General features: G+C 35.6%; 1 protein-coding gene across 1 annotated transcript in view; it reads left to right on the plus strand.

Annotated features, from left to right (window-relative positions):
* HHAT (hedgehog acyltransferase) overlaps positions 1 to 21,380 on the plus strand; it is a 560,175-nt gene that overhangs the window by 403,162 nt on the left and 135,633 nt on the right. The window contains exon 10 of the mRNA XM_001366441.3: positions 18,844 to 19,045. Within this exon, the coding sequence (XP_001366478.2) occupies positions 18,844 to 19,045 (202 nt within the window). The remainder of the gene's footprint in view (positions 1 to 18,843; positions 19,046 to 21,380) is intronic.

A 21,380-nucleotide genomic window follows, 5' to 3' on the forward strand; every position in this document is an offset into this window, starting at 1 on the left:
TTGGTCTTAAGTTCTAAAAGAAGTCCTGGGTGAGTTGAAAAATGATTTTACAAATCAAAAAAGAGAGATAGAAGAAAAATTCTGAAAAGAGATGAGCATGATGCAATAAAATAATTAATAAAAGAGTTAAGAGTTTAGTAAAGGAGGCATAAAACATACTGAAGAAAATAATAATTAAAAAAACAGAATATGCCAAATGGCAAAAGAAGCACAAAAATCACTGAAGAAAAGAACTTTTTAAAAAGTTGAATTAGCCAAGGGAAAAAGGAGGTACAAAAGTTCACTGATGAAAATAATACCATAAAAATAGAATTGGCTAAATGAAAGTGAATGACAATTCACATTTTTCTTTCAAGCTTTGCATATAAATGTTTTAACACTGTTGTCTTCTAAGTTTGTGTTTTGATCTTCCCTGCCACCAGATTAGCTTTTTGTGGTCAGTTTCTTTTTTACATTTTTCAAGCCCATTTCTTGACTTTCAACTTTAAGATATATATCAAAAACAATAAAACAAAATCAAGAGAATGAAAAAATAGAAGAAAATATGAATAATCTTATTGGAAAAACAATTAGCCTAGAAATAGATAAAGGAGAAATAACTTAAGAATGATTTGACTACATGAAAGTCATGATTTTAAAGAAAAGAGCCTAAAAATCATATTTCAAGAAATTATAGAGATTGAAAAAGACCATCTATTACCTCCTAGAAGAGGTCCTCAAATGAAAACTCCCAGGAATATTATAACCAAATTCTAGAACTCCCAGGTCGAGGAAAAAAATTTTATAAGCAGCTAAAAAATCCAAATATTCTACATCCACTTTCAACAACTTCTACCTGAAAATATATATACATGTACACAGAGGGTGCAGGTGTGAATTGACTATGAGGAGATAATATAAAAAATTAAATTAAAGGATAAGAAAGAGGGATGTACTAGGTGAAGGGAGAGATAGACTGAGTTAAATTATTGCATATAAAAGACTCAGAAGAACCTTTACTAAGTGGTGGATGGCAATGCTTGAACCTTATTCTCATCAATGTTTATTCTTATATTCTCATCAGAATTGGCTTAGAGGGAATATATATATATATATTTAGTTGTGTGAAATTTAAAACTAATCCACCCTACTCAGACCATACTTTAGGAGATTTGATTTAGCTATCTCCTGATTATTACAATGGAGATACTTGGTCTAACAGAATCAGGAATGTCTTGTGAACTCTACATTGCTCCACTCTACTTAGTCTAACAAGTCCAGCAATGTCTACACCAATACTTAAGGATTAAGTATCTAGGAGGATGGCCTTTGATAGACATGAGCAGAAACAGCTAACAGACCCCTGGGCTGTCCTAAGTCAAGCTAAGCTACCATTGGTACAGATAAGAAGCAGTTAAACCTTCTATATAGGGCGCGTCACTTCCTCTTTTCGCTCTCTTTTCCCTGGAGAGGTGGCTCTGGCTGGTGACTTCCTGTGAGCTGCCTGGGCGCCAGTTCAATCCTGGAACTCGAGCCTGGAGGAGCTCCTTCAGACAACTTCCTTGAGATGGTCTCATGGTGAGTGATAAGACTAACTCCCTTTTCCCTTGGTGCTCAGGGAAGGCTCCTCGACTAAGGCCTTTAACTTCTTCCTGGCTCAGCCTGAGCCAGAGCAGTTTAAATGAACTCTTTCCTCTCTCTCTCTTCTCCTTAATTCCTTCTCTCTATGTTAATTAAAATCACCATAATTTCCAGCTGACTTGGGTATTTTATTTGGGATATCCCATGGTGACCAATAATTAAATATAGTTTAGGTCACAACACTAAATTATCCTTACAGTTGGGTACAGAAATCTATCTTATCCAATGGGAAAACAGGAGAGGAGAGTGATAAAAGAAAGACTTTTATAGATATGATAGAAGGAAGGTGGAAAAATTCTCACAAAGAAAATCAAACCACTGCAGCCATAAAACTGTTCAGGGGGGGCAGGAAGGGGAGGGATTGTAGCAAGTTCTTCCGATAATGATCTCATTACTCAAATTTATAGAAAACTGAGTCAAATTTATAAAAATACAAGTCATCCCAAATTATAAATTGTCAAAGGACATGAACAGGCAATTTTCAGATGAAATGATCAAAGGTTTCTATAGTCAGATAAAAAATACTCTTAGGAAAATGCAAATTAAAATTCTGAAGAACCACTTCACACCTTTCAGATAGGCTGCTATGACAGAAAGGGGAAATGACAGATGTTAGAGGGAATGTGGGAAAATTAGAACAATAATGCACTGTTGGTAGACTTGTGAACTGATCTAACTATTCTGGAGAACAATTTTCAAATGTGCTTAAAGGAGTATAAAACTATTGCATACCCTTTGAACCAGCAATAGCACTACTAGGTTTGTATTCCAAAGAAATTAGTAATAAAAAAAAGTAAAAATACCTCAATGCTCAAAAATATTCTAGCACTTCTTTTTGTGGTGGCAAAGAATTGGAAATTGAGGGGATGCCTATCATTTGGGTAATGGCTGAACAAGTTGTATATAATTTTGATTTAATACTATTATACTATAAGAAATATTGAGCAAATCACTTTCAGGAAAAAAAAAACCTGGACAGAATGACATGAACTGATGCAGAGTGAAGTGATTACAACCAGGAGTACATTGTATACAGTAACAACAATATTGTGCAATGATCATTGTTGAATGATTTAGCTATTCTCAGCAATCAGTGATCTTAGAACGTTTTGAAAGACTTATGATGAAAAATGCTCTCCTGACTCCAGAAAAAGAATTGACTAGTACCTGAATGCAAATTGAAGCATACTTCTTTTTTCTTTCCTTCATTCTTTTTTTGGTCTGTTTTCTTCCATAGAATGACTAATATGGCGATGTTTTCCATGACTGCACATGTATAACCTATATAAAATTATGTCCCTTCTCAAGGAGGAGAGAAGAGAGGGAAATAGGGATATAATTTGGATCTCAAAACTTTTAGGCAAATGGTAAAATTGTTTTTAAATCAAATTGGAAAAAATAAATTTAAATAAATTTAAAATAAAATCCAAGTTTCCGAAGGACAGAGACCTGATAGACCAACTTTCAGTAGTCAAAATTCCATTCTCTACATACACACACACTGTGTTGCCCAGATTACTGGAAGCTCCATGAAGATATAATTTTGCTACTATATTTTGCTTTGCTCTTCCTCTAGTACAGGAATGTTCACAGTTCAGCACTGAACCTTTGTTTTGGCTTGACTGGCTAACCAGTCAACAGAACTGACTGCAGAACAGTCTGTGCTTTCTGTATTAATGCCATTACAGTGGTTGTGGTGTGCTTCTATATATTTTTATATAAGTTCATGTCTTTGTTCAATACAATTCCCAGTCTAGGATGTCCATTCCTAAACCATTAAACCACAAATGGAAATGGAAATGTCTTGTTAATCAATAATGTACTTTATGGAGTTTTCTTTGATGACATTTTCTTCTAATGACCAAGGCCATTTAAATTTTACATGTTGGTTTCACATTAGGCATTTCAATGGAGCCTAACATAATAAGTGACTCAGGTGAATGAGATCAGCAAGGGTGGGACCAAAAGGGTTGTGGGTGGGAGGTAAGGGGATTAGAAGGCAACAGAAGGCATAAAAAGGGATAAATTAGCAGTAGAACTTCTGATAAATCAGAATATTTAGGTTTCTTGGACTTGAAAAAGATGTTCATTCATGGTGCTATAGAGAGCAAAGTTTGAGAAAAACCTTGGGATTACCCCCATCATCCCTAGCTTTTTTATGTCTTCCCTCCTTCCTTCTTAGGTCCTAAGAAGCTTGTCAGTGCTTTTAGCATTCCCCAGGAGGGAAGTGGGAAGACAGGCAGACTGCCAGGAAGTCTTGTTGGTTATTAAACAGAGACTTCCAGGGTCTTTTTATTAGTGATTAATCTCAGTGGCATCATGCTAAACAGTACACAATACCCCATTTCTCCTCCTCTGCTCATATCTCCAAAGTTACCACCTCATATAGTGCTTATTTATAACTCCAGAAATAAATGTGCATCTGGTTGCCCTGGGGAAAGCTGTGGTTTTGATGTGTTCTCAGGCAGAAGATGAGTTAGAAGCACAATAGAAAGAAGTAGAACATTATTTTGATATTTACCTCTCCCTTACCCATCCCTGCTTTTTTAGAATAGAGTATCCTTTTTGAATAGTAACTGAAAGCCAAGTTTGAAATTTGTTCTGTGACAAAACTTATTAAAATAGTAACCTGTGCAGTGGTGGAAAGGTTGTGATTATTTACAGAATAAATATTGTTAGAATAAATCATTAATGCAACAGGGAACTCTTTAGCAAAACTACAATCACAGTATTTGTTGAATTGGTTATAAACATGTTTTTTGTACATTGAACAAGCCCAGGTCTTAAGGTGGTCACTTTAAATTTTTTTCTTTTTCTTTTTATGCTTGGTTAACATCAATAAGTGTGATCATTTTCACATACAAAGAACAGAAAAAAATGCTATGTGTGAAGCTAAATCTCTTATGAACAGCTTTTCCAAAAAGTAGATATTAAATTTAGCATGGCAGTACCAAACCTGCCCTGTTTGTATATGTGCCATTCTGAACCTCCTCCTATTCTCTGAGGATTTTATGTATTCTTTCCCTTTTTTTCTTCATTTTTTCTTTTAAATCAGTATCACTACTACCCACAGCCTCCATCATCACTATCTCCCTTAGCCAAAACAAACAAGTGTAGTTAAAGAAAAGAAATTCATACATCTATCATATTGAGAAGTATATTCCTTATTCTGAACCTGTTACCTTTCTGCAAAGATACTTAAACATTAGTCTTCTGGAATCCTGCTTAGTCAAAACATTGATAAAAGTAAATTTCTTTCAAAATTGTTTTCTTTTATGGTATTGTAGTAATATGTGTAAATTGGTTCTGATTGTGTTCATTTCATTCATGCAAGTATTTATAGTTTTCTCTGAATCTATCCCTCTAATCACTTCTTATGGGATGATAATTTTCTTTTTTAAATTTTTATTTAGAATATTTTTCCATGGTTACATGACTTATGATCCCCCATCCCCTTGCTTTCTCCTCCCCTCTCCTAAAGCTGACAAGCTGTTCCACTGGGTTATACATGTATCATTGTTCAAAACATATTTCCATGTTATTCATATTTGCCATAGAACAATCCTTTAACATCAAAACCCTAATCACACACATTCCTATTACACGGTGTGGTAGATCATATATTTTTCTAATGCATTTATGGTTCCACAGTTCTTTCTCTGGATGTGGATAGCATTCTTTCCCTTAAGTTCCTCTGGATTATCCTGGGTCATTGCATTGCTAATGCTAGAAAAGTCCATTACATTCAATTGTGCCATGATGTATCAGTCTCTGTGTACAATGTTCTCCTGGTCCTACTCCTTTCGCTGTGCATCAATTCCTGGAGGTCATTCCAATTCACATGGAATTGGTTAATTCCTTTCTTTGAAGCAATTCCATTGCTTCATTCCTTTCAGCACAATAATATTCCATCACCAACATATACAATTTATTCATCCATTCCCCAATGCACTCACCCTCATTTTCCAATTTTTTTGTCAATGCAAAGAGCGATGCTACAAATATTTTTGTACAAGTCTTTTTCCTTATCATCTCTTTGGGGTACAAACCCAGTGGCTGGGTCAAAGGGCAAGCATTTATTTAAAGCCCTTTGTGGATAGTTCCAAATTGCTCTCCCGAATGGTTGGACCAATTCACAACTCCACCAACAGTATATTAGTGTCCCAATTTAGCCAAATCCACTCCAATATTTATTGCTTTCCTTTGCTGTCATATTGGCCAATCTACTAGGTGTGAGGTGGTACTTCAGAGATGCTTTAATTTGCATTTCTTTAATCAGGAGGGCTTTAGAACACTTTTTCATGTGCTTATTGCGAGTTTCGATTTCATCCTGTGAAAACTGCCTATTCACATCCCTTGACCATTTGCCAATTGGGGAATGGTATGATTTTTTATAGATTTGACTTAATTCCTTATGTATTTGGGAAATTAAACCTTTGTCAGAGAGTTTGTTATAAAAATGTTCTCCCAGTTTGTTGCTTTTCCTCTAATTTTGGTTGCATTGATTTTGTTTGTACAAAACCTTTTTAATTTGATATAATCAAAAGTCATTCATTTTACATTTTGCAATGTTCTCTATCTCTTGCTTGGTCTTAAATTCCTTCCTTTCTCACATATATGACAGGCATACTAATCTATGTTCACCTAATTTATTAATGATTTCACTCTTTATTTTAAGTCATATTCCCATTTGAATTTATCTTGGTATAGGCTATAACATGTTGATCTAAACCTAATTTTCCCCATTCTGTTTAACAATTTTCCCAGCAATTTTTGTCAAATAATGAATTCTTGTCCCCAAAGCTAGAGTCTTTGGGTTTATCAAACACTAATTTACTGAGGTCAGGGCATTCATTTTCTATCACTTTCACATACCCTAATTTGTTCAGCCATTCCCTAATTGATGGGTACTCACTTTGTTTCCAATTCTTTGCAGCTACAAAAAAGTTACTAGAAATATATTAGTACATATAGGTCCTTTCCTTCTTTCTTTTATTTTTTTTACCTATTAGTGGTATTGCAAAGTCAAAGGACATTGCCCCCCTCCCCCATTTAGCAACTTTTTATATATCATTCTATATTGCTTTCCAGAACAATTTGAATGGAATTTCTTTTTCTACCTTTTCCTTATGGGTTTTATTGAAAATCTACAAAAAGGGAGGTAGGTAGGTGGCTCAGTAGTTTGAGAGCTAGGACTATCTCCTGGGTTCAAATCTGGCCTCAGACTTTTCTTAGCTGTGTGCCATTGGGCAAGTCACTTAATCTCCATTGTCTCATTGTCTAGCCCTTATTCCTCTTCCGTCTTGGAACTAATACACGGTATTGATTTTGAGAGGCAAGATAAGGATTATAAAAAAGAAAAGGAAAATTTATAGAAATGGTGATGATTTTTAAATTTTATTTTATATGCTGTTACTTTGATAAAGTTTTGGTTTCAACTAATTTTAATTGAATCTTTATGCTTCTCTAAGTAAAAAAATAATTTTTGAAAAGTAATAATTTAGTTTCTTATTTGCTTATGCTTTATTCTCTTAATTCCCTTTTTTTTGGTTTTAATTCTAGCTAGCATTTCTAGAACTGTATCAACTATACCTAGTAACAGTAGACATCCTTAATTTTCTTTGGACAAATTGGCTATTGTTCATTTGACTTAAATATTCTTTAGGATTACACTATTTATCTTCAGTTAGGTTTGAAATTTAAAAATATTTTATTACATTATTGTCAGTTAATTGCTTTCTATATTTGCTTATGAGGTTTTCATGTCCTAGCACATGATCACTTTTTGTCACTGTAGGATGCAAATGTAAGAAATTGTGTACTTTTGTTTCCCATTAAATAATCACATGATATCCGTTATAGCTTACTTTTCTATTACGGTCCTTAAATTCTTTTTTGTTTACATTTTTGTTAGATTTATCTATGTCTAAAAGAGACACATTTAATCTCTCTTTATAATTTGATTAATTTTTCTTTAACATATTTAAGAACTTTACCATCAAATGTATGTAAATAGAATGTATGTGTGTGTAGTAAATATGCATGTATATATGTATATAGTATTGATACTGAGAGAGAAAACCTTGATATAGCAAATAGAGTCCTGGACTTCAATTTTGGAAGACCTGTGTTCAAAATCTCACTTCAAATACATATCTAGTTGTGTGACCCTAGTCAATTCATTTAACCTTTGATCCTCATATTTCTTATTTGTTAAATGAGAATAAAAATAGCATTTGTCTCACATGGATGTGTGATGATCAAATGAGAAAATATATGTAAAATGCTTTACAAACCATAACTATTTTTCCTTCCATTATATCTGATTTATTTTTTGCTCTCTTTGGCTCACCTTCACTCTCTTCGTTATATAAGAACAAGAAATAATGAAAGAAAGGAAACATGATTAACCCTAGTAAACTATAATTGAAGTATTTTGATCCCCATTGCTCTACCTTTCCTTTCTCCAACCAGAGCAAACTTAGATTGTGGTTTAAAATTTTTTTATTTCCCTTTAATTTGTCTTTTAGGGCTCACCTTTTTTGAATTAAAAAAAATGGATGTTGATACAATTTTTAATAATCTTCATTCCGACTCTGCCAGTTCCTTCTATTGTGGTGATATCCCTTTTTGTCATGAGTTTTTTGGAGTTTACTGGATCCTTGCATTGTTGATAATAGTTAAGTCATTCACAGTTGATCATGAAATTATTTACAGCTTATCATCTTATACATTTTTGTTACTGTGTAAAATATTCACATGGTTCTACTCACTTTACTTTACATCACTTCACTTAATCTTTCCAAGATTTTCTGAAGTACATTTTGCTTGTGATCATTTCCTCCCCAACATTACCCTTCCTCTCAAACTTTCCTCTCTCTTATACTTTTCCCTGTATTCTATAGTCTAAGTGAATTCAATATATTTCATCTCACTCTGTATGTTTTTGTGTTCAACCCCCTTGCTTTCCTCCACATTTACATCATTTTTGTATTTCTTCTATAGATTCCCTCCAGTTATGATAAATAGTTAATTCCTCCCCCTTTTTCATTTCTTATCTAATATATTTCAATTCCCTCATTTCCTCTTTTCCTTAAAAAAACATTAAAACAAAATAAAAACCACTCCCGAGAGAAATCCCATAATTCTCTTTACTCTCTTTATGATCCTTGAAGACAGTGGGATTCTGAAGAGATTCTGGTTATAAGCTTTGACTTCAGAATAAAGCTCAACTAACTTCTTAAAGCTTCTTGAAATGAATGACTCTTTTGTATTTTTTTTTACTTCCAGTACTTATAACATGCCTTGCAGTAATAGGCATATTTGATAAATATTTGTTGAATTGGATTGCGTTACTTTATATCTTGAGTTTAGTTGCCATGGTCTTTTCTTCCTTGGAATTAAACATACTGTTCTAAATGGCTGGGACAGAACAAAATCATTGAATTTTGTAGCTATAAAGGACCTCAGAGGTCATTTAAGTCCACCCATATATGAAGCATCAATCCTATAGAAAGTATTATAGCCGAACTAATCAGTTTACTAAATCTAGGGAATAGCATTACATTTTCTGCTTAGAGTATTTCCACAGTCTATGTCCCCTATTTGCAAATCCTTAGAGTCTGCCAAGTTTCAGCTCAGTTGCTATCTCCCCTTTGAAACCTGTTCTGTTTCCATAGCTGATAATTCCATTTTCTTCCTCAAATTAGCTTACATTTACTTTTTTTGTTTATATTTCTATTTCCTCAGGAAAGGCAATCTCCTTGAGGTTAGGGCTTTAAGAAATTCTGTCTTGACATATCCAAGTTTAAAGTTGGAGAAATTTTCAAATTTTATATTTGTATGGAATAGAACTTCCTTGGAAAATCAGTTCAAATATCCTAATGTCAAAAAAAATCGCTTCTTGTGTATGAATGAATTCTATCCAGAAAATTTGATGGTCAATGAGAGAATTTTGATGTCCCCTGCCTAGGAAGATAGTATTTTCCTAGTGTGTGTGCCATGAAATATTTTTCTTTGGTTATTACATTTTATTTTCTGTCAATTTACGGCCCTAGGTGAAGCAGTCTAACCAAAACTATTCATCCCTTCTTCCTTCCTTTCTTGTGAAGAAATGGGATATATCTTTGAGAAACAATATTCCCTAGCCCACAGATTGTACCCTAAAAGATGGCTGGCCTTGGGAATGAGGTCTCTGGTTGGAAAATTGTTTTATTTTTGTAGGCATCTGATCTTGAAAAAGCCTCAACACCAGACATCAGTTGACCCACCAGCCATAGGTAATTGAGCCATATGATATGTTCTTTTAATGTTGACATCTAATTAAATGAACCTAGAAGCTTACATGTTACTAAATATAGTTTGAGTTTAATTTCTATTTCATGAATTCCACATCATTCTGTTTACCAAGTAGGATATGGTGTTTTAATGGGTAATTTTTCAAAGTGGAATACAAGACTTGCATCCTGCATCTTTCACTAAAGGGACTGAGAATTACTCAGTGCAAAATGTACCAAATCCTTTGAAAGCCGACCCCTCATGGTCTCCTAGAGACTATAAAAATTACAGTCTCCAATTAACCAACTGCTGGCTATACTTATTAAAATCCCTTTATGAGCTACATGAAGCAGACTTGATGTTAAAAGAATATTATATGCTTTCCTAACTCTGGTCTACTGCCCCCTCCCTCTTTTTCCCCTCTAAAAACTGGTTGTTAGCCAATCTGTGGGCTTTCTCTCCCTGTCCCCTAAAAACAGGAGATTAGACTTTAGGCAAATGCCTTGTCTTTTACCCAAAGATGTATATAGTATTGGTAATTTGTGTAATAAATCAGTTTTGGACTTGAAACAAAATCAGTCCAAATGCAAACTGTGGTCTCAAGCCAGTGTCTAGTCAGTGATCTTTCATTCTGTTCATTCTAGGCTTAGGGTAGCTTGGTCAGTACCTTGGAGAGCTCCACGCAGTCTGTAAGCCAAAATGAAATAGAAAAGTAGATGCTGTCTCACTGTTAACCTGTAGATTTTTAAACAGTAACTCTGAGGATATTTCTTTCATTTCCTGGTGTTGAAGCCTCTGATATATAATAGGTCAACCCCTTCCACTTTAGGCAATAATAACTGTTAATATTGTGTCTAGCAGAGTGAAAAGAAATGATCTCTCACTTTTCTAGATAGAAATATGTTCGTATGATTTGATGTACATTTTTTTACGTATTATTGTTCCTGTTGGGCAGAGAGAGCAAAATGGGATTGTAGTCACTATGGGAAAGTTGGTGGGTTTTGTGTTAATTTAAGTGATCTGTGAAAAAAGTTTTTATAATATGCTAACATCATGACTTCTGAAAGTGATGACCTTAAAAATAGGAGGAACCTGTGGCATTCCAAGGTCTAGGAAAGAAGAATTGGAAGTCAAGTGTGCACCAAGCTGATGGGTAGGCATAGGCCAAGATTCCTTCCTGGAAAAAATGACACATCAGAGCATCCCAGAGTAAAAGCTGAAATAGACACTAAGATCACCCATATGGGGATAATAACAGATGCTAAAATGATGGGGGTGGGGACTAGTTGTGTCTGAGGGTTTTTTCAGGTCTTTAAAGTAAGATGAAGGAAATTTAGATTGGATTATAGACCTTTTTAATTCAGTAATTCTGAATACTCTGTAGATTTGATGTTTTTGCCCTATTTTCCTTGCTTGTACAAATGTTTTAAAACCATAATTCTGTCTTAAATCTCAGAAAAGCAGAGAGGATATCTCCAGGAGGATTAACCTTGTGTCAGCATTAGAGAAAGATAGATGCCTATTTCCCCTCCCTCAATAGCAAAGGGATATGGCAGTTAGCAATATACAGATTATAGAGGAAATGACAATTGCCAGAAGGAATTTACAAGAAATGCAAGGTCTTTGAAGATAAGGACTGTTAAATAGTTTGTCTTTTTATCTCTAGTTCCTTGTACATAGTGGGTGTTTAATAAAAGCTGGTTGTATTATGAAATTTTTAACTGTGCATACTGGAGTTACTAGGAAGAAAGTGGTTTATTTTTGTGAATTGGGCTTTAGGTTGAATTATTATTTTTTAAGTAAAGGGAAGAATTACATTAATTATTTTAAGGACCACCTTTTCTCAATTCCCTATGTGATTGAATGGGGGAGATAATTTAGATAATGATTAAGTAAGGATGCATAAGTTGGACACTAAATACCAAATAGTGGATCCTCAGGAGACATTTTAATAGGTAAGGTGAAGCCAGGGATGGTAGGGAAAAAATAGGTGCTCCTATAGTTCTTAGGCTTTAGCAAATGAGTGTTCATCTCTTGGGGGAAGATATCTCATTTCTGGGCAGGTAGGTAGGCTCAGAGTCAGAAAGGTCCAAGTCCAAATCTGGCCTCAGATGCGTACTAGTTTTGTGACCCTGGTCAAGTCATTTAACCTTTTCTGCTTTATTTTTTTTCATCTGTAAAATGAGCTGAAGAAGGTAATGGCAAACCACATCTTTGTAAGGAAACCCCAAATGACATGGTGAAGAATTGGATCTGACTGAATTGACAACAACAATATATCATTTAAATTCTCTAGACTTCAGTTTTTTCCTACTATAAAATAAAGCAAGTTGAATGAAATGATCTCTGGGATTCCTTTCAGATTTAACACCCCAATGTTCTCTATTGAGATCACATTTTATCTTGGTCCAGTGTTCTTGTGGATAGCTGATTAGCCCTAATGGCTCAGTCAATGGTAAGGACAGTCAACTAACATTTAATAAACACCTACTAATTGTATAATAAAAAATTAAATTATGAGATTGTTAGTAGCTTTAGTTTTTACATCAATGTAGTGATAGTAAAGAGAGGAAAATGTAGGAAAGAGGTAGGAAGTTGCCTAACCTACCACCCGATGTGCTGTTCTAATGGAATCCAGCTCACCACCAATAGGGTTCCAATCTCCAGGCAGAAGTCCATGAGAGTCTCTTCAGCAAGAGTCACCAGAGCAAAAATATATCAGAGCCTCCAGAGCCAGAGAGTCCCTTCAGCAAGAGTCTCCAACACCAGAGTCAAAATCTGAATCCAAATGCCAATCTTCACCAGAGTCTCAATGGGAATCCCAATGGGAATCTGAATGTCCTTTCATCAAGAGCCACCAACTCTAGAGCCAGAGAGAGAATCTCCTCAAGACCCCTGGTCTTGCCAATTATGTACACCTGAGATACAGACAGTATCAATTATAGGTGATCAGCAGAGTGAAGGCATTTACGTTAAGGGATACTAGGGAGGTTCTTTGCAGAAGGAGATATTTTATCTAATCCCAGAAGAAATTTAGAGAAGATAGGAGACAGAGATGAGGAAAATGAGAATTCCAGGTCAAGAGTAGGAGATAGAGTATATTTTGTGAGGAACACTAAGGAGGCCAGTGTCACTAGACTACAGAGTAGGTAGGAGTAGAAGGGAGTTAGATTTAAGAAGATTGGAAAGGTCGAAGCCGTCAGGTTAAGCAAGGCTTTATAAGACAAACAGGATTTTATATCTGATACTGGAGGTAATAGGGATCACCAGAGTGAACTGAATAGGGGAGTGACTTGGCCAGACTTGCACTTCAGGAAGATTACTTTGATAATGGAGCAGAGGATGGATTTGAGTAGAGAAAAGCTTGAGTCAGGGAGAGTAAACAAGAAGGTATTTCAGCAGTTAAAGTGTGAGGAAGCAAGGGCCTGTGCCTGGAGAGGCAGTGTCAGAGGAGAGAAGGAAGCATATAGGAGAGATGTTATGAAGACAAAAATGACAGGATTTGGCAATTGATTGGATACGGGGATGAGAGAGTGAAGAGTTGAGGATGAACCTAGGTTTGAACCTAGAGTGACTAGGAAGTTGGCAGTACCTTCTATAGTAATAGGAAATAGAAAAAAGGGAGATTTTTTGGGGGGAAAGATAATGAGTTCAGTTTTGGACTTCTTGAGTTTCAAATGTTTACATGAAATCCAGTTTAAGATGGATAAAGGTACTTGGAGATGTCAGGAGAGAGATTAAGGCTTTTAATAGAGATTTATAAACTATGATACTTGAATCAAGGAGTGTTGATGTATTTTCTTTAGGAGATATTCTATTGTGCTTGCTACCTTTCAAAGGCTGACAAAAGTTAGATAGACTTTTTTTTCAGGCAAAAGGTTAGAACCATCTTCAGGCTTTAAACTAGCATATCTCAGTGTTCTGGTAAAATTGTCATTGACAAGGTCCTAGAATAAAATGAATTTTCTGAGATTTTTGTCGTAAATTATAGGGATGGAGAAGAAAGGGGGCCCAGGATGGAGCCTTGAGGACAGTCATGATTAGCAGATGTGACCTAGATGAATATTCAACACAGGAGACCTAGGAAGAGTTATATGGACAGGAGAAGAATTAGGAGAGAACAGTGTCACAAAAACCTAAAGAAGAGTATCAAGGAAAAGAGGGTACATTTCCCTGATTGAATCTTTTTCTAACATTGAAGTATAGGATTTTGCTTTCTTCAGATATCAGAAGACTGTGGAGGATCTGCAATAGTACCCAGTGTTGAGCACCATTTGGAGAACTGACTTTGTGCTTGAAGTGTAGTTAAATTACATAACCAAGACATCCTCATTATATGACATTTTACAGTGGTTCATCACTAGAGAAGTTACTTATTCTGTGTGTCTCTGGATTCTAAAATGGCCAAAATTAAATATAAATATAATAAAGGGTTTTATTCTCTAGGTATTGGTACTTTGTGCAGGCCAAGACAGACAGCAGCCCTTTCTTTGGGAATATACAAGCTCTCAGAGCCACATAACAGTGATGAAGTGACCAGGGTTTTGCCCTAGAGCAGAGAAATTGAGAGGGCTCTGACAGCACTTGTATTTTATTTTAAGCAACATAGAAACACACAAACTTAGCACCTCCTTTGACAGAATAATTAGTTATAATAATAAGTAACCAGAGGGTGGGCATAGCCTGTATGCAATAAACTTATGCTAGATGAAGTCCTTCTCTCATCTCCAAGTCCTTATATTGTCTTAGGTTTCTCTACCCACCTAGGAAGCATTGTGGGGTTTCTTCCTATAATAACTTGTATCTGAAAGTTTTTTATCTTCCATTAAATTTACCTTAAAATATGATTCAAGAGCTATTTCATGCTACTCCCTCTTGGTTAGTTTAGTTGAGCTTGCCCTGGGCTCCAATATTTCAAACCTTAACATTACCCAATCACTGATAGGAAGAAATATATTTATTTTGTTCTTGTGGGGAAAGTTATACCAGGGATATGATGGCCTTACAAAATTAAGATAATGCATGTAGAGAAGAAGCCCTTAAATCTCATTTAGTACAACCTTCTAATTTTACTAAGAAAACACTTAAGTTCCAAAGAGATTTGTCTGAGGCCCCATAGTTAGAAGGGAGTGGAGCTGCCATTGACTCCAAATTCAAGGATCATTCCACTGTTTGTTATGCATTTACGTCCTATGAGCCTCTAAGAGTGGGTGCATTTTTTACAACTCCCATGCCTACCCACATGCACAAAGTCACATAAAAGTATGTTTCTGTTTATATTGATTCCAGACTTGGGGGCATTTATAACATAAACATAACTTTGTTGATATCGTTATCATGCCTTCTGTTGTGCTTGCTACCTCCCAGAGGTTGAGTAAAGACAGATGGATGTTCATCAATCTTCAGGCTCTAAACCAGCACATATCAATGTTCCTGGAAAATTGTCATCGATTAGTTCCTAGAATGAAAGGAATTTTCTGAGATTTTTGTAAGTTACCATACAAAAGGGAAAGTGACATAGCTGTATTTCCTGGAGAAACCTAACATAGATCTGCATATGGTTATTAGATTCCCTTGTTCCTCATTCCCACCATAGAAACAAGCCCCCTTTGGGGAACTGAGCTTTCTTTGCCAAGCTTCATGCTCCAATGGCATACGGGTCTGATTAAATGAATAACTTTAACACTTTAAAAGTATGCCTCACTTTCAAAAACTCTTAATTTTTAAATCAGAGAAATTGGGTGGGAAAAGAGCAATAGAGGACATTTTTAAAACAGCATTTCTTTAGATCAAGAGTGTGAATTTGTTTTGAAAAATATCTTGGTAACTTTATTTTTAAAGGGGTACATATAATAATAGCTAGCAATTATATAGTGTTTTGAGGTTTGCAAAGTGAGTGCTTTATAAAGGGGTACATATAATAATGTCTAGCATTTATATAGTGGTTTGGGGTTTGCAAAGTGCTTTACAAATATTTATTCATCCACAGAACAACAGAGAATTTTGTCCTTTTAGCATCCTTATTTTGTAGATAAGGAAACTGAGTCAGATAGAGGGTAATATAAGCTAGTAAGTGGCTGAGGTCAAGTTTGAACTCAGGTCTTTCTATCTTTTGGTCTGTCACACTATCCACTGTACTACCTAACTGCTTCTTAAAAACATTATTTGAAGATTAGGTCCAAAGGTTTCAACATTAATTTTTAATTAGGGGGCTATCCGCAGTTTCCCAAACCCTGTCTTCCTCTCTGCCTATTCAAGTGAAATAATGTATGGAAAGGACTTCACAAACTTTAAAGCACTATAGTAATGCCAGCTGTTATTTTTATTATCCCTCCTTTAAAGTCCAGAACTTATGGGGGCCCTTCCCTACCAACCCTTCCTTGCCAATTTCAGCCCTCATTAAGCCTACTTTTCTGTTATATTTCCCCCCTTATTTTTAAAATAACAACATTTGGCCTATACACTTTAAAAAACCCTATTTTATTATTTCATATCTTCATTTATTTAAGCGCCCAATTATATTCTGCCTTGCATTGTTCACTACTTTTATTAATTAGTCTTATTCTTTCATGCCCAGTAGCTTATATGCTCCTTGACTTCAGGAACTATGTTATACACATATGAATTTCTCACATGCCTGGAATGGTGCTATGGGCATAATGTTCAGTCTGTAATATATGCTGTTGCCAGATTGGGTCTACTCAAGTGCCTTACATATGCATTGATATATTATATGTGAATACATGAATGTATTTATGCATTCAGAATAAAAGCTAGTAACATTTTATCCTTTCAACAATCCTGGGAGGTCAGTATTATTATTAGCCTTACTTTTACAAGTGGGGAAATTGAGTCAGATAGAAGATAAATGATTGGCCCGGGATCACACAAACTAGTAAGTGACTAAGGCCAGATTTGAACTCACATATAGTAGGTCCTTAAATATTTATTTTTATTTCTTCAGGATATTCTTGTTTGGGGAAGGAGAAAATAAAAATAACCCTTCCTTTATTTTCCCCATATCAGAAATATAATCTTTTTTGAGAGAAGACTATGTTCTCTCTTGAACTTAGTCATCTCAGACTATAGGGAGGAAAAACAGAGAGCTGATGGTAAGGATGGCAATGGTAGTTAGAAATTGGACACAAAGTCCTAATGGAGAGTTGAAATGACTTCTGGAGTAGGAATCACAATAACAGTTGTGCAGAATCCCTGGGTATCTTCATGGTTCTTTGGCACTATTTTAAGAATCCTTCCAACCCAGTTTGAGCTCCAGAAAGACACATCTTTGAGTTCAAATCCAGACTCAGACACTCACTAGCTTTTCCAGGTTTAAGAACCTAGTCTCATGGTCATTCAGTGGGGGTTTATTTTTGGTTGATGTCTTTGTCACATGGAGCACCCGCTGTCTATAATGTTGCTTTCTTACTTATTGGTTCATTGCCCACTTCTGGGCAACTTGCCTGAGAGAGTGAGATTGGATGAGACTCTCCTTCCCTTCTGCCCCATCCCTGCCCAAGAGGTACAAAATCTGTAGCAATGATTCTCATTTGTAAAGTAAAAGCTTTGAATAAAATTCGTCAGAACATTAGAGTTGGAAAAGACTAAAGTTAGAGTTGTTTGGAATAAAATAGAAAGTTAAATGCTTTATCCGTCATCCTCCAATACCTACTCAAAGCATGAATCCCACATGAAGCATCTCTAATAATACTCTCAAGCCACCCTCTGCCTGAATTCAATTCAGTTCAAGAAAATCTTATTAACTGCCTACTATGTGTAAGACTGGGATGGCAAGATGACTCTAAGGCTTGAGGTCAGGAAGACTCTCATCTTTCTGAGTTCAAATCCAGCCCCAAACACTAGCTTTGTGAACCTGGGCAAGTCACTTAACCCAGTTTGCCCCAGTTTCCTCTTCTGTAAAATGAACTGAAGAAGGAAATGGCAAACCATTCCAGATTCTTTGCCAAGAAAAACCCCAAATAGGGTCATAAAAGCTGGATACAACTGAAATGACTGAACAACAAAAAAAAGGTACTAAATTATATTTAAAGTCTCTTCCTATTTTTAAATTCTATGATTAACATATTTATACATAGTCTCTCAGACTTCATTTAGCTCTTTTTGTATCCTTCTAGTGGACTTATACATTATTGGGCACTATAATTGTCATGTATATGTTCTGTCCCTTTTTAAACTAGATTGTTAACTCCTTAAGGGCAGTGATTGTGTCTTATCTGGACTCTGTCTTCCTAGAATCTCATGAAGTGTCCTGAATATAGGAGGTGCTTAATGTTGGATAAACCAAGAATTGTAGGTAAATAGTATACTGAAATTGATGTCAAGGAGACCTGAATAGCCTACCTTAGACATCTATTAACTATGGGCAGGAGTAGTTTATTTAATCTCCTTTACCCTCAGTTCCTTCACTTATGAAATGGAGATATTCTACCTCAAAGGGGGTGTTGTGAAGATCAAATGAGATAACACATCAATCACTATAAAAGTATTAGCTATGATGATTGATGATGATGATGGTTATCATTTATTTAGCACCTACTCTGTGCCAGGCACTGTGATAAGTCTTTTACAAACATCTCATTTGAACCTCACAAAACCCTTGGAGGTAGGTGCTATTATAATTCTTAGTTTATAATTTTATCTCCCCATTTTAAAATTAAGGAAATAAACTCAAACAGAGGTTAAGCAATTTCTTCTACATCACAAACTTGTAAGTGTCTGAGGCTGGATTTGAACTGAGGTTGTCTAGACTCCAAGCCCAACACTGTATACTATGGTGCCACCTACCTGCCACAGAATGATGCTGTTGAATTGAACTGCACATTTAATGCAGCCAGACATTTAAAACACATATCTGTCATCCAGGTGTTGAGTATTAAAGGTATAAATAGAAGAAAAAGTATATCTCTCCTTCTCTTGTTACTACAGGTACATCTACATACCAATGGGAGGCTCCCGCCAAGGAGTACTGGGAATGCTGTTTTCTACAGCGATGACTTTTGCATTTGTGAGTTATTGGCATGGAGGGCATGACTACCTGTGGTGCTGGGCAGTGCTGAACTGGTTAGGCGTGACAATGGAGAATGGGATCCGAAGGCTTCTGTCAACCCGCTTTATTCATAACAGTTTGGTGAGCATAATACACTTTGTTTTTCCTAGGGCTGGGAAGTTTTGGGGAGTAATTATGAGATCACTCTCAGGCACTAGACTTTCCTTGATCCTAAGGAAATCAGATCCTCTAATCTTATCAGATATGGCACACAGAACTCCATATTCCCATAGGCAAGCCCGAAATCAGTAGAACCTTTTAAATCCCTTCCAAGTGCCAGGGATAAAAATAGGAAAATTAGATAGCCCCTGTCTTCAGGAACCTTACATTTTATTGGAAGAATCAGCATCAAGAAACAATTAACAGTCATTTATTAGGCATTTATTATTACTAGTATTGCATTAAGGGCTAGAGATTAAAACAATAACTCAAAACCAACCATGAAAGCATGTTCACATAAAAGTAAATAAAATGTGAAGTACAAGTAAAATAAAATAAAATTTCAGGGAAGTGAGGCAGGACTAGTGTTCAAATAAAAAATGGATTAAAACACTTTGTAAACCTTAAAGAAAATGCCAGTTATTATTATTATTAGTTTGCCTCCAGTCTGGTGATGATTTCATTCCCTGACCATTTTACTGTGCTCCTACTGAGCTCAAGCAATATTTTAGGGCAATACAGGCATGTGCTGGTAAATGTTTAATAATAACCTCACCACAAATGTATGCACACAAACTTTTGTTTGTTTAATCTGCAATGATGGCACTTTCTTAAATCTAGCCAATCAAGGAAAGAATAAAACATATCCTGATCTATACCAGTTGCTGATTTCTGAGGTGTAAATGATCACCTTGAAAATTTAACAGTTGTCTCTCACAAGCAGACTAGAGGTGGCTTTAGCATACCAGAACATTTAGATACTTCCAGCTAGCTTTCAAGACCTTCCCTAATTGACCCTATGCTACCATTCTGCCTTAACTTACATAGCCCTTCAAGTGCTGAATCCTTCAGCCAATGTGCACTGTTTGCCCTCTGTGAAACACATTATCCTACTCTCTCCTTTGTATTTTTTTTATGCTTTTCCTCCATAGCTAGAATCCATTCACTTTCACTGTCTCTATCTCTGATGAAATCCTTTTCATTTTTTAAGGACTAGTTCAGCTGCAAAATCTTCCATAAAGTCTTTCCTGTCCTTTCTCTTCTCTTAATTCTCATAGCTATTGTAGCTCTGTGGTTCATTTATTATTTTCTACTTTTTATTATTATTATTTGTTAGCTTGTTTTATCTCCTCTGTGACTCCACGGAAATCAAGGACCCTCTGTGATTCCTTGGAGTACCATTCTTTTCTTCATCTATTCAGCAAGCTGCAAGACTTGGTTACCTCTCCCTTTTTTATGTGTGTTTACTGCACCATATCTTATTTCTAAACTGAGCTTCTGCTACTTTTTTTAGTTTGTAGTTTCAGTTCAACAATTTTTCTTTCTCTTATGATGTTCCCTGAAAAGATTACATGGCTTTTTCCTCCAAAGGATTTATTGTAAAACATTAAAGAGAAATAGATATAATAGGCTATTACTTCAGTAATTTTAGAATCTGACAGTTCATCACTATAGGTGCCCCCTCCTATGATGTGGATCAGAATCTCTACATGCTTTAATGGACAGTATTTATGAGTTTCCATGGCTCAAAAAATTCATCACTCAATAGTGATCTTTTTGGTGAAAAACAACTCCAAACATCACTAGCCTGGTTCTCAGACAACAGAGGGACAGTCCATCATTGAACCTCAAGTCAAAACTTTTCCAGTGTGATGGAATCATATAGAGCTTTTGATTCATTTACAGACATGTTTGGTGTTTCTACCTACTTTCCAGTGCCTACCTACAATTTTGGTAGCCCAAGGTCCTACAGCACACTCAAGTCCTTTTTAAATGAATGTTCTAGAATGCTTCCTTGACTTGCCATTGCCTATATCATCTCAGACTTACTGGATGAGAACCTGGAGCAACAGCATTCCTGAACTTATAGATTCAGCTCCCCTTCAGGCATCATACCTCCATCACCCCCCTGCTAGATAATTCAATGTACAGGGCCAAATATCTTTATTTCATAGGCTTTACTTTTCTTTTGTATATATTTCTCTCTTGAAGGTGCTTTTTTCCACTCTCTATCTGTACTCATTCTCCCCCATCCATTTCTATTTATAGTTGCCTACCTGAATTAATTCCCTAGCCAGATTGTTATGGCTAATTTTGCCCTTTGTAATGAAATTGCTCATTCTATTTTTGTAACCTGCAAAAAAGGGGTTAGCATTCCTTATTTTTTTTGTTATGAAACTGGCTTCCTCCTGGTATTCACAGCAGAGTGTCTCCTCCCAGACTGATCTTTTGCCTTCTGAAAGCTTTCCTCCCTCTT

The sequence above is a fragment of the Monodelphis domestica genome, chromosome 2 (genome assembly GCF_027887165.1).
Source record: "Monodelphis domestica isolate mMonDom1 chromosome 2, mMonDom1.pri, whole genome shotgun sequence".
In the NCBI taxonomy this organism is placed as follows: Eukaryota; Metazoa; Chordata; class Mammalia; order Didelphimorphia; family Didelphidae; genus Monodelphis; species Monodelphis domestica.